Raw genomic sequence first — 14,011 nt, forward strand, 5'->3', positions numbered from 1 at the left:
CTCTCAAGAGCAAGAACATATATCTTAAAACAGCCATTTTTTTATCTTCTAAATGTATTTATTATTATTAATTATATAATTATATCAATACATTGTTATTGTTTTATTCTTCTTCTTGTTCTTATTCTTATGATTCTTATGATTATTACCAATAAAATATTTATTTATTTATTTATTCATTTATTCATTCAATTTGACTTAATCTGTTATAACTAAAAGTGTTTTTGTTTTTGTTTTTGTATGTCTCAGGTGTCGCCCGTGGAATGGACGGAGCCAGCTGCCCACCCCTCACCCGAGCCGCCCCCGGCAGGTGGTTCCGCTTTGCCGTGCGCCCCCGCCACACCACCACCACGGGCACCGCTCAGACTCGTCGGACTCCGAGTACGGCTCTAACACCACCGTGTCCGGCATCAGCCAGGAGCTGCAGCAGTATGACCTCCGGCCCAGCAGGGGGAAGCCTTCCGCCCGGCCGGAGGAGGTGCGGCCAGGCCCACTGGGCCGCCAGTCTACACATCAGGTGGACTTGCCTGCCTACCCAGTGCCCTCGGTGAGCATTAGAATGATTTGCTATTAGCAATGATTTGCAACAAACCATGAATGCCCAGTACCCTATCTCTATTCAAAAAATGATGCAAAGTCCTTATCTTACGTTTTTAAGCTACCATATAGGTATATTTCTATCAAACTATACCATACCACTATAAAACTCATACTCATACCAGCTAAATGAATGACCTTGATCTATTTTTTCATTGGGATGAACATAAAACATGCAAGGCCCTTCATGACCTATCCAATCTTGTTCATTTAAATGGAAAAAGGACTCGCTAACTGCTACACGTCCACCATATCCATGCTCATTGCTTCTCTTGAAAGCACACTTTCAGGACTGTATAGATCTCTATTCACACCTTTTCCTCCCCTGATGCTTCACTTTCAGGACTGTATAGATCTCTATTCACGCCTTTTCTCCCCCTGATGCTTCACTTTCAGGACTGTATAGATCTGTATTCACGCCTTTTCTTCTCCCTCCCAGGCGTTGCACTCTGACCCGCGGCAGCCTCAGCCCTACCGCTCCGGCCACGCGCCCCACCCTCAGGAAGCCGCCGCGCCGCCTCACCTCGCCCGCCGCTACAGCAGCAAAGACCCCAAGAGGGACCAGAGCGGCGGCCACCAGCACCAGCAGTACCGCCGCCAGCCAGCACCTCCGCCCCCCTCGCAGCCCCAGCCCCAGCCCCAACCCCAACCCCCGCCCCCCCACCGGCCGCGCATGGACGCTTTCGAAACCGCTACTGACCCCCACGCCGGAGCCGCTACCCCGAAGGCCCCACGGGCCACAGCAGGGAGCGCTCGGCAGGGCAGCAGCAGCACCACCGCTCGGCGGCGCACCACCAACACCACCCGCACCCCTCGTCCAACCCGGCCTACGGCCAGCCCATCACCACGGTGACGGCCTCTGCGTCGGTCACCGTGGCCGTGCACAGCCCCAGCTACCCCCAGCCCTTCACCCTGCCCGACAGCTACCCCCGTCAGCCTTCAGGAGACGTACTCGGACAGCAGCAGCAGCGGCGGCAGCCCGTCATTCCAGGATCCACACGTGCCCTCGCGAGACTCCGTCAGGCACCGCAGGTCCCATCTAGAGGGCATGGACTTCAAGGACATGGAGTATGACGCCCCCAGTGGCCGCATCGGGACCGCCTCCAGCTGAGGGTGAGAGATGAGGGGACTAGAGTCTGAGAGACCTAGTGGGAGGGTTTCCTAGAAAAACATATTTGAGTCAAAAGCGGTTAGCTTGGTTAAAAGTACACCATCATTCAGTTACTTGTTATTTGATTTGATTCAATTTTTATTTGACTCGCTCAATTGTGCTGCTCGTGCCACAATTCAAAAGTTCGGGGCCAAGGGAGATTTAGCAGTATGGTTGCTAACCTTAGAGGAGCAAGTCACTTTGCGTCAGCAGCAGGCTGCCTTCCTCCAAGGCCCACAGACTCATTCGGAAAGCTGTCTTCTAGAAACCGCTAATTTAACAACAAGAAATATGTCATACGTGTTTATTCGATATTTCTCGGTTCCCGTTGACCCAAATACAGTGTTCATTGCCGTCCTCATTTTTTTCATGAAATGTTCCACCTCCGTCTTCGAGTGTTTTGTCAGATCGTGACCTCTCCGAGACCAAGCGCAGAATATAATTTGTAATTGGAAATGGCGTGTTGGCTTTGACAAGCTTCCGAAGGCACGCTGTGGTGTACCAGCAAGTGCATAGTTTGGCATTTTATGGTCATACAGGAGACATGACATCATATGACAGTTAGATTTTACAACAGTTGTGTAACATGAACTCATCAGCACGGCTCTGAAACCTCGCCAGCCACCGCCACTCCCAGCCCAACAGGATTATCATTTCTAGGATTTAGTTGAAGTTGGTGTTACTTTATGACTTTTTTCATTTTCAAGACATGGCCAGAATATTTGTAACTTCTTTTAATCATGCTTCAGCCCTCGTCGCGCTTTCAGTGCTACATTTGCCGGCTGGCATACATTTGTGTTTCACTGTGCATAGTCTGAAGTGGTTGTTTTTCCTGTCTTCGCAGGGTTAGAGAAGACCAAGCACAATGGCCAAAGATGGGACCTACCCTTCTGCTCCTGAGTCTTCAGGTAGGGGCTGGGGAGGGGAAGACTTGACCAGCAGCACTCCTTGGTGCTTCACCCTTACTGTATAACATAGTGTACAATTATGTTTTTTTTTTTGTTAGATATTTCTATAAGTATTTAAAGAATGTGTACACACATGTAAATACATAAAAAAACAAAAGTAGCTATTTATTGTTTGTTTATTTGTTTGTTGTCGGGGGTGTTTTCAGACACCTCGTTTCCGAGTTTGTTTTCAAAAACGGTCTGGAGGACATCAGGGGCGGGCGTTCGTATGTGTGATCCTGTCGTTACTGTTCACTCGTCTTGTGTATCTGTGCCATGCAGGAAGCTTCACCCTAGACGGACAACTTCAGCAGAAAACAGTTGCTGCTTAATAACATTGTATAATGTACATGTATAATTCTATGCAATTATTTCATTTGTAATATAGAAGTGTGTGCGTGTGTGTGTGTGTATGTATGTGCAGGTGTGTTTGTGTGGGTTATGATTGTGTTTGGAGCCCTGAACAAGTGTGTCTTTCCTGAGGTCACTCTTTACTCTACTAGGCAGTCTTACGTAGAAAACATTACAGAGTTAAAACAAAATGCTAGCAATGATGGTGAGCTAATATCATTTTTTTTTATTTTGGCCATACAAAGTTCAACTTTAGCTTGATTGACATATAGTTTATTTTGACCATGCTATGTTCAACTTTAGCTTGATGGACATATAGTTTTGTAAAAGACAACATTCAGCAGTCCCCTGGTGCCATTCTGTAGGGGGCGCTCTTCAGAAAACACATTTCCATTTTCCTCTGTGAACCTGGTCCTTCACTATTTACTCTGCAATGGGACTCAGGTAAACTCAGACTGAGCATAGCCTTCTTATTAAGGTGCGTATTAAGTCATTCACAGTACAAGATACAGATACATCGACACGAGTTGTAGTTATTTTAATGTCAGGTGTTAGTCAGTGCAGTAGGAGAGGACACAGCCCTCTTCTCTGGTATAGTAACGAGAAGTACTGAGGAGAACATTTGATTGAATGCAGCCATACTGCCCTCTGTCCCTCTTACAGCAGTCTGAGGACTAGCCGTAGGTAGAAAGGATTGAGGTCGACTGTACTGCATGTTGAGAGGATCCTCCAGGGTTAAATGGTAGACATAATTGAGTGAAGCATTTCATATTTCACTAAGTGATTTATTCACGGTATTTTTTGCTCTTATAGTGGTGGTACTATGAAAAAGTTCTGTTAAGCTATTCTTCAAATTTGTATGGCCTGATGTTGATAATAATGGTGCTTGTGTGTGGTCATAGTTTAAACAAGAGAGACTCTTCAAAAAGGCCTGCACTGCGTGTGTTTGTGTATGTGATTGTGTGTGTGTGTGTTGTGTGTGTGTGTGTGTGTGTGTGTGTGTGTGAACAATAGTGTGTGCGTGGTGTTTGTGTGTATGCCTGTGTGCACATTTGAAGGTGCACAAATGTGTCTGTTAAAATGTTTTATCACAAATCTGTGGTAGTATAAAAAATAATTTACTGTTAAACTTTGAAACACGCTATGCGTGGAAATTATGACGAGTCATACATAGAAAAATATGTTTGGTTTGTTTGTCGTTTGCTTTGTTGTTTTTCCTTTCGTTTTCGGTTTGGTTTGGTTATGCCTTTCGTGACAACCGTAGCTCTGTAGTTAGGCCATTTCCCTCAGAAATTTGCTTCTGAATCTATCTGCTCACATTTGGGGGCATCTTTCACTGTATCAGGCCATTTAGTGTCGACCCTCGCTTCACATCGTATTGTACTCATCAAAGGTGGAGAGGGTGAAAGACTACACACTACACAACTGTACTCTGTGCCGTCCATAATACCTGTTTTGGAATATTGACCAGTATTGTATAGCTACATATTCTGTGCAATACATCTTCTTTTTTTTTTTTTGGTTTGTCATTAACTCAGATTTTGAATCAAGGTGTAAGCTGAAACTATACCTACCGTAATAATATCTGAATCAACCAGGAACTCAATAAGCGAAAGCGAACTAGCGCATAAGCTCACTGTGTGTTTTAAGTCTATAAGCTTACACAACTGGCATTGCAAAGGTTGCGCACTAAATGGCCTATCTGACCTCTTCAATGACAAGAACCACAACTGCTGGCCCCCCGGTTTAAGCACACGAAAGTCTCACTTGACCTCACCTCATAAAACGTCCACCGTGTTACGAACACAGCACTAATTGGAGTCCACACCTCCCCTTACACCGTCGGGAGGCAAATGGTGTTTGTAAAAGCTTGTGGGGTCAGGTTTTTAGTCGTTCATTTTCTGCAGTTTGCTTCAGTCCTCTTCATCCTTTTCCGTCCCTCAGTTTTGTCCTGTCATAAAACAAAAAGTAGACTTCTGTTCCTGTAGTGGTTCTCCGTGTTGTGTTGCATATATAACTTCTGTGTATCGTCCTCTCGTCTTGTTAGTAATTTGCGTGACCATATCTTTTTAGACCACATCTTTCTTTTTCTTATTCTTCCTGATGTAACATTGGGCAGAGAATGGACCCAAAACATGGCTTGGCAACTATTGTATTTTGAAATATTTTATTATTTTTTTACATTTGGTTTTGCAATATTTATATTTTTGTATTATACTTTTTTTTTTGGTTTTGTGTTGATTTTTTTTTCCAGTTATGGTCAAAATGCCAGTTGGTGACAAATGCAGGGATTTTTATGTTGAAAAACACTATTACAGTTTTTGTTTTACATTAATGGATTGTTGATCTGTATAAAGTGCTTACTAATGTTAAAATAGGACAAAAGAGTATATAACACTTTACATCATCGATTTGTCATAGCTCTTAGAGGACTTTTTAATTCAATGGTTTTGCAGACGGCCATTTTCCTCACTCGGAGTGGATGTATGTTGTTTCAGTTACAAAGATAAATGTATGCCATATAATTTATTTATATGAAAATTTATTTTTGTAGTGTACATAGTAGTTGCAAGTTATTTGGACAAAAGTATATTTTTAAAGAGTTTATATGTAATGCTACCAATTTTGTGGAAATATAACAAGAGAAAATACATTAAGGTACAGGCACACTTTCATTGCTAACTTGTTCTCAGACAAAACTAAGGTCCCCCACAGTATTACTATAGGAGAGTGTGATGCTCTTGCAGCTGGTTTTTTGGTTTGTGAAAGGCTAGCCATGAAAGTAGAGAAATCGTACTAGCTCTCTTAATAATAATGTTCAAACACTGATAGAATTCTAACAAATAAAAGAACACTATAACTTATTTGTCTCTTTGTCTAATAACTTTAATAAATAAATTTAAAGAAAAAAAAAGTTATGTGTGACTGCATTGATTTTTCTGAATGTACAGGGTTATTCTACAAACACTTGTGCACAAAAAGATGTGTTTGATTTGGCTTAACACTTGTGCACAAAAAGATGTGTTTGATTTGGCTTAACTTATGTCCTATTGTGTAAAACTAAACCAGATGGAATACCAAGTGGAAACAGTTTGAATTAATACATGTCTCAAAGGCATGGCTACATAACCTTGCCCAAAGATTTTAAACTTGCTGACATCTGGTCACACGTTCGACCACCAGCCCACACCCCCACCCCAACCCCCCCCCGTCCCGTTAGCCCTCTCCCGTATGCCTTTGATTGACAGCTTTATGGACTGCAAGGAAATTGGTTGTAGTTACAATACAGCTGGAACGTTCTGAGTAATGAAAAAAAGCACACAGCCTTGAAAACGTCCTGATGGGAACAGGTTTGGGCTCCCCCTTCTCTGAACCGCGTGGATGGTGGTGGCCAAAACGTTCCTCATGCTTGTTCCAATAGACCCGAGACCTGCCGAAGAGTAATGTGCGTGGCCCTTTATGTCACCGTGCCCTGCATAATTACTTTTTTACTACCCATAAAGTCATAATCTATAACTTGTTAGCCAATCAGCAGGGGTCTGTAGGCTGTGTGGTATGGGGGGGGGGCTACATTGGAAGTTGTCAGGTGTGCTGTGGTGACCTGTAGAGAATGATGTAATGCTGCTGTTTGAGTTACGACTAGTAGCGTCTATGTTAAAAACGAATCAGGTTAGAAAGGTTACGCTAACTTGCATGGTTTCAAACGTCAGTCCTCAAATCTTGTTTCCCCCCTCCCTCAAATTTATCAAAATACATTTGTTGATTGTTGTTGTTTTTTGAAATTTTCTCCACATCCAATCAACAAATTACTTTGAAGCCATTTTTGTGTTACCAACATTTTCATGGTTAACTTGTGAACTAAAATCGAAACAGCATATACTGACCAAAGTAACTAATTTTACCAATTTTAGTCGTCATGCTACTATGTTCCAAACATCCAGAAAATCCTTGGATTCCTGTTTTCTGTACAGAAATATCTGTCAAACTCTTTGCCTTGAAATTGGAGACCAATCACCTTGCTACCACAGTAAAGAGCTTTCCTTCCACATTCAGAAGACTTCAAAATTCGAAATTGGCCCATAATCACAGCGTTCTTCTCCTTCGGAATGAAATTACCACCTGTCCGACACCACATTCTTGGAATTGTTCTTTGTTTCCATACAATCACCATAAGCTTCCATAGATACTTCAAAACATCAGGTGCTCCTTTATAAACACACAAAGGTACCCCATTAGAGCCAGGAGGCGATGCAGCCCTTGTACATCGCACAACCTCTTGCACCTCTCTCCACCTAGGCGGGCCAGATACTTCTGAAGATACTCCTCTCCTGAAGATACTCCTGAAGATACTCCTGAAGATACTCCTGCAGATACTCAGATACTCCTGCAGATACTCCTGAAGATACTCAAGTCAAGTACTCCTGCAGATACTCAGATACTCCTGCAGATACTCCTGAAGATACTCCTGCTGATACTCCTGCAGATACTCCTGAAGATACTCCTGCTGATACTCCTGAAGATACTCAGATACTCCTGAAGATACTCCTGAAGATACTCAGATACTCCTGCAGATACTCCTGAAGATACTCCTGCAGATACTCCTGAAGATACTCCGATACTCCTGAAGATACTCAGATACTCCTGCAGATACTCAGATACTCCTGAAGATACTCCTGAAGATACTCAGATACTCCTGCAGATACTCCTGCAGATACTCAGATACTCCTGAAGATACTCCTGCAGATACTCCTGCAGATACTCCTGAAGATACTCAGATACTCCTGCAGATACTCCTGAAGATACTCCTGCAGATACTCCTGCAGATACTCCTGAAGATACTCAGATACTCCTGAAGATACTACTGCAGATACTCCTGAAGATACTCCTGCAGATACTCCTGAAGATACTCAGATACTCCTGAAGATACTCCTGAAGATACTCCTGCAGATACTCCTGAAGATACTCCTGAAGATACTCCTGCAGATACTCCTGAAGATACTCAGATACTCCTGCAGATACTCCTGCAGATACTCCTGCAGATACTCCTGAAGATACTCAGATACTCCTGAAGATACTCCTGCAGATACTCCTGAAGATACTCCTGAAGACCTGCTGATACTCCTGCAGATACTCCTCTCCTGAAGATACTCCTGAAGGCCCTTTCTGTCAACTCCCAAATTTTCTGTCTTCTCTCCTGACTGATTTAAGACTTCACAGTCTTAACTTAATTGGATCCTTGTAGAATGAAGCCCTGGCTTGTTCTTTCTTCTTTGTTCTTCCTCCTTAGCGTAGCCAGTCTACTCTTTACCTCTGCCAGCAGTACACTAATAACCAAGATATAAACCTGCATTTGACACTTATCCCACACTGAAATCAAAAGGGAAACTTATAATGTGATTCGAAAATAAGGCTACAGCCAGGCAGCAGAAAGTGGCCCAAATGTGATTTTTTTTTCCCCGCTCATATCTGACACATGAAATCTTTCAATTCAGATTTGGGCCACATGTGGTTTTAAATCAGATACAAATCTTATTGATTATTGATTTGGGCCACATGTGGTTTTTAATCAGATACAAATCTGCAACTTGCTATGCGCCTCAGTCTGAACAGTCATACCGGAATTCATGTGATTCACTCGTAAATCTCCATCGACATTCGTCATGATTCTGTGCTGGCGGGAGTCACACCAAAGATTTGACCAAAGTGCAAATGGGAGACGGCAGCAAGGGCACTCGATGGAGGGACAGGGAGGTCTCAAGGGCACTCGATGGAGGGACAGGGAGGTCTCAAGGGCACTCAATTAGGGGCAGGTTAGGTCTCAAGGGCACTCGATGGAGGGACAGGGAGGTGTTCGACCTCATCAGTATCTGGGGTGACAGCTCTATTCAAGCAAAACACGAGGGGTCATATCATAACTGGTCTGTGTTTGAGGATATAGTGAAATAAATGGTTTAACAGGTTTTTTCTGCACTTCTTGCACTTCAGGGCTGCAAGATTTATTTTTGTTTGTGACATCTGCACCTAAGCACCACCAGATTTTGTTTTTGGAGGCTGTATTTGCTCTTTAGGGCTGCAAGTTTTTGTTTTGATTTTTTCAATTGCCATCATACATGAACTCCTAAAGCATGTAGAAGAGCAAGAAAAGCTGATTACCCATCAACTGTGAAATTACCCTAACAATGACTTCCCAGTATCTTTCCCAACCTCCTAGCAACCTCAAAAGAGGCTAGTCTGACCACTTAGCGGCAGCTGAACAAGTAACAGGAAATGCTAGCATCTGATAAGGAAGACAAGAAAGATGTTGACCTCTAAGGCCAGAGCTATCAATTGAAGAACGAGCGTAGTCCTATTTGCAGTGTGGTGTCAACTTGTAAAAGGGAACAATGACAGACTGATGTGAAGCATGTTAACTCTCTGAACCCATCCAAGTATTTATGAGTGTTTACTTTTACTTAATAATAAGTTGATTGACCAATGGTGTCTCATTGAACAAGGAAATGGATTACCAACCAGTTAGGAGTTTGTCCTCTGCTAGCTGGTCGGTCCGACACAAAGAAGTGTCGCCGGAAACCCAGAACATTTATTTTGGTTCCCGGTTTAATTGGACTGCTGATTCCCTGTTATGGCAGTAGGGATGATACATGGTCTGGGCCTGTTTTTTTTTTTACATACCTGCAAAATGTGATTATGTATTACATAGTTATGTATTTGTTTTAGCACACTGAGGATTGCTATATTCAGGTCTCAGGGTCTGTCTTGTCATTTTGTATTGTTTGATGTGTCTACCTAGCCTGACGATGTCATACTCATAATTCTAGTCAGAATATGAGTCTGATATCGCTCCATTGGGCTGTGATTATGGGGCGTGTTTCAACCGAACCAGGAGAAAAAATGCCTCTTCGCTCAATTGGTTACCTACAACCAATCAGAACAACGTAGTATGTGACCAGGGGCAGCTGATACATTACACTTTTACCGGATCCCGTAGGAAGGAAGGCAAAAACATCTTTTCGATTGACAAATGCCTTAATCGCGTTTCTCTGTTCCTCTTTCAAAATGAATGCACTGTCAATGTCTAAATGGACTCGAATCTATACATTTCAGCTCTCCAGCGGCAGCCATGTTTGTTGAAAACAAATTCAACTCGTGTGTTGGTGACGTAGTTGGTTACGTTACTGTTGATCATCTGTCCATCATCGTATAAAGCCCGCCTTAACAATTTGATTGGTACGGCCGATATCGAGCCGCAGATAATTTCTCCTCAATGGAGTAATGCCAGACCGAACTTCCCAACCAAAAGATGTGTGGGCGGGGCTAAGTTCGGTCTGGTATCCAGGCTAGTGTCTACCCCCTTTTTTTTAAAATGGTGCTGGCCACCTCTTATAGATGTTGATTGTTCTGTCGAGGGTAGAGTTCAGTTTTGTCTTGTCAGGTATGTGCAGTTATGTAGACCTTTAGACTGCCGATTGTTGTCCTCTGTTTAATATGAGGCTTAGCAGGTATTTTTATGGAAATTGTGACTGCTGAATGTTGTCCTCTGCATATTTAGAGGCATAGCCGGATCCGGAGACTGCTGATTTTTGTCCTCTGCTGATTTATAGGCTTAGTAGGTCTCCTGGATATTTTGAAGAGATATTAAGACGTATATTTTTTAACCCTCTGTCCCTGAGCTTTTTGAGCCAAACCCACATTTTGACGGTAAACCGAGGCTCGGCCCGTCACACCCCGCGATATTGATAAAAAAAGGAAGCTAAACTTATTTTCACGTCTTTGGGTCCACGGCTATGGGTCCAGTTGGACTGAATCAAGTATATTTTAGTGATTGTGTTGCAAAGTTGCAATTGCCCCGGCCTATGCTATGGCAGATGGGAGGGTTTTGGAGATTATCTATTGCTGTTTAGTTGCCCTCCCTACATACCCAAATGCCCCACCACAGATGACATCCTGGTAACACCACTGCCAATTAAACTACATTTTTTATCATATAAGGTGGCACCTCATAATAAGCTTATAAATTATAAGCTTATAAGCTTATAAACATGAGTGTTAAGCACTTAAGTAAGACTGACCTCATGCTGTGTAGCTTTCTATCTTTACAGTGTACACAGAACACAGAGTACAGAATGTTTCTCTATAACGTCAAGTTTTGTTTTCGAGAATCACGTTATTTTATAAAAGCGCAGCATGTTTAGAATGCCACACACCAGAGCCAAGGGTGGAGTCGTCATAGTATGTGTGAGATCCTTGGCGGTTTTATGTAAATGACGTTATCCTAACATAAGGCCAATTTAAAATCTTTTCAGTGAAAATTAAGCACAAGATTTTAACCCAGGCCCAGACGTGGATCGATTCACTATTGAAATTATGAAGTTATGCAGTCTTCATTTTCTGCCTTAAATTCACACACCTCATAACCTCATTGTGGTTTGGGCGCTCTGGTTTTAGTTAGTTCACCTGTATCTTTATAGTTATATATATGTATATATGTGTATATATACTATACTTCTAATGCCAATAATGTACTGATGTTCACTGCGCCACATCTCGCTCAGGGTTACAATTTTCCTATTTTTTATTTTTTTTCACTTCTCGACACAGGCTGGAATGTCTTATTACCACTAACCAAGTAACGTAATTTGTGAAGAAAAGCTGGATTTGAATCTCACACCCATGGCCTTTCCCATTCATATTCTTTCCCACCTCCTCTCTTGTGCCCATGACATTACAGTATGAAACAAATAGCGCTTGCCTTTGGCCCTTCCTTTCATGTTGTGATAAGACTTTTATAATTGTGGTTGCGTGCAGTGCCTTGCTCTAATAGGCCTCTGTAGCAACACTCAGTCTTTTTAAAGCCAGTATGACCTAAAAATAGACTGCGTCCATATGTTGGGCATTTGAGTGCCCATACAGTTTCTCAGGCTCTTCCTTGTAAAGATTCACACATCTTACAAATGTGTCTTACATCTTGCCCTGCTCCAACCTTTGCAATGCAGAAAGGTCTTGAAAGACACCTGCATGGCTTACAATAAATGTCATTCATCATCCATTTTGTTATAATTAAGGACAACATTTTTGGCCTGTTGAAGTACACAGTGAAAAATCCACCAAATGTGATGCGGCATGAGAGTGATTATTTTGACTGATGTTGTTTACCCCCATTTCCTCTCGCATCATTTATTTTGCCGGGGAGTGTAAACGAGACCGTTATTTACATTTCAGCTCCAGTGATTGTGAGGAGACTAGGCCAAGGCCGATGGTCTCCTGTGATGCCTACACAGAACTGCATTAGGGCCTGTTTTTCCTCTTCCCTCCAGTGGCTCCAAGTCAAACCACATGCCAGATTGATTTGGATAGTTGACACATGTTTCCATTAGGGTGATGTACACATGTTTATTGTGAAGATGACAAACCTGCGTTCAGAATGGAGTGGAATTTTTTCTTCTCGAGGATCACCGTTAGTCCTCCTTCGCTGAGCAGGACCCCTTCTTTTGTTTAATGTAGGACTGTTTGCCTTCGCCAGCAAACAAGTGAGACGTATGGAAACATATACGTCATCTAAAGCGGGAGCAATAGCAACAAGACGGAGAGAGAGAGAGAGAAAAAGGAGAGAAGAGAGGGAGTTTAAAAAAAAAAAGTTAATGCTTTCATGTGTATTTGGGAGTGTTGCGTGAACACAATATTCTGCTAATCCAAACAAAATTACAGCATCTGATTTCACACGAGTGGTTTCTGTGTTTGTTGTACAGAGGGCAGGCTCCATTTCCCCCCCTGTGTTTGGGGCCCAAAGACGGGGTTCTCTCTGAGCGAGCTCAAGAAATGCAGAACTCAGGAAGAGAGTGACGAGGAGGCCCCGTGTTTGTAAAACACATTGGAATTTGTTAATGTTCTACCCATTCACAAATGGAGGGTGAGTTTTTCCAGCATCTCTGCCTCTTATTGACTCTGGCACTGGAGAGAGAGAGAGGAGAGAGAGAGAGGAGGAGGAGAGAGAGCGTAATGAGGACCAGGTCCAGGGGCGAGGCCTTACTTTGGGGTCCCCAGGGGTACAGTTGTGTCAGGCTCAAACACGCGCTCATTGCATCTGCCCTCAGATGGTGCTTTGTGGCATTTTCACTGCGCCTCAGGGGTGTTCAGCTTTGGATTTCTATAAAGTGGTTTTATAGTTACGGCTCTTACTGAAAGTGCCAAGCAAATTAAATATGCATGCTCTTTTGGTTGAACATGCAGCGTAATTGCCTGATTTATTGCGCCATGTCTTTACAGTATTCACCACCATTAGTTCCATAAGAAAATCTCTATGTGCTCCTCTGTATGTGCAATAAAAAAGACTATGTTTAATATATTTAAGTTATATATGTGCTTATATGAGTTCTTCGTGATATGAATGTCACATACAGAAATATTTCAAATGTGCTCGCATTTGTCCCTGATAAAGGATTGGAAATTATTTGTTGGCATGCTGTTCAAGGGAGAATGTTCTTCCTTGTATGTTAAGGTATCGAAGGTTCACATATAGGTCTTATCTTTCACAGCCAAACAATAGCATAAAAAATGACATGCTAGTTTCAGTTCAAATCACCTAAAATTAAACTTTCATCTGAGAGTTAAAGGACATTTGGTTTCTCAGTTTTATTTGTATGACATGTAATGGGCCTCTATTCGGCCTCCTGTGGCAAGCCCACCTTGTGTGCCTGTGCTCTCTCTCCCTCTCTCTACAGTAGGTGAATTGGTGCAGAGGTGTGGTGGATTTGGTCCTGATTGGCAGGGGGATAAGAAGTCTGCACTCCACTCTGACGGCATTTGGCTTTTGGTTTTCTGGTTTGCTGACACCCCTAGACACTGACTGGTGCTACGTTTTTGTTTTCTTCCATTATACTGTAGTTCTTCATATTCTTTATTAATTCTTTAATAAATGTATGTATGAAATGCAACATGCATGTGGCCTCCCCTTCATGTTGCCATATCA

General features: G+C 42.7%; 1 protein-coding gene and 1 long non-coding RNA gene across 2 annotated transcripts in view; one reads left to right on the forward strand and one right to left on the reverse strand.

The window, feature by feature from the left end:
• The window catches only part of ptch1 (patched 1), a 48,380-nt gene extending 46,672 nt beyond the window's left edge, over nt 1-1,708 (forward strand). The window contains 4 exon segments of the mRNA XM_031585505.1: nt 250-547; nt 1,037-1,227; nt 1,311-1,485; nt 1,487-1,708. Of these exon segments, the coding sequence (XP_031441365.1) occupies nt 250-547; nt 1,037-1,227; nt 1,311-1,485; nt 1,487-1,708 (886 nt within the window).
• An 8,005-nt stretch (nt 1,709-9,713) lies between these two features.
• LOC122133756 lies at nt 9,714-10,750 on the reverse strand. The gene is made up of 2 exons (XR_006152971.1): nt 10,394-10,750; nt 9,714-9,831 (listed from the first exon to the last, which is right to left on the reverse strand). It is a non-coding gene; the product is annotated as an uncharacterized LOC122133756 (long non-coding RNA).
• Nucleotides 10,751-14,011: the final 3,261 nt, after the last annotated feature.

This window comes from Clupea harengus, chromosome 18 (genome assembly GCF_900700415.2).
Source record: "Clupea harengus chromosome 18, Ch_v2.0.2, whole genome shotgun sequence".
In the NCBI taxonomy this organism is placed as follows: domain Eukaryota; kingdom Metazoa; phylum Chordata; class Actinopteri; order Clupeiformes; family Clupeidae; genus Clupea; species Clupea harengus.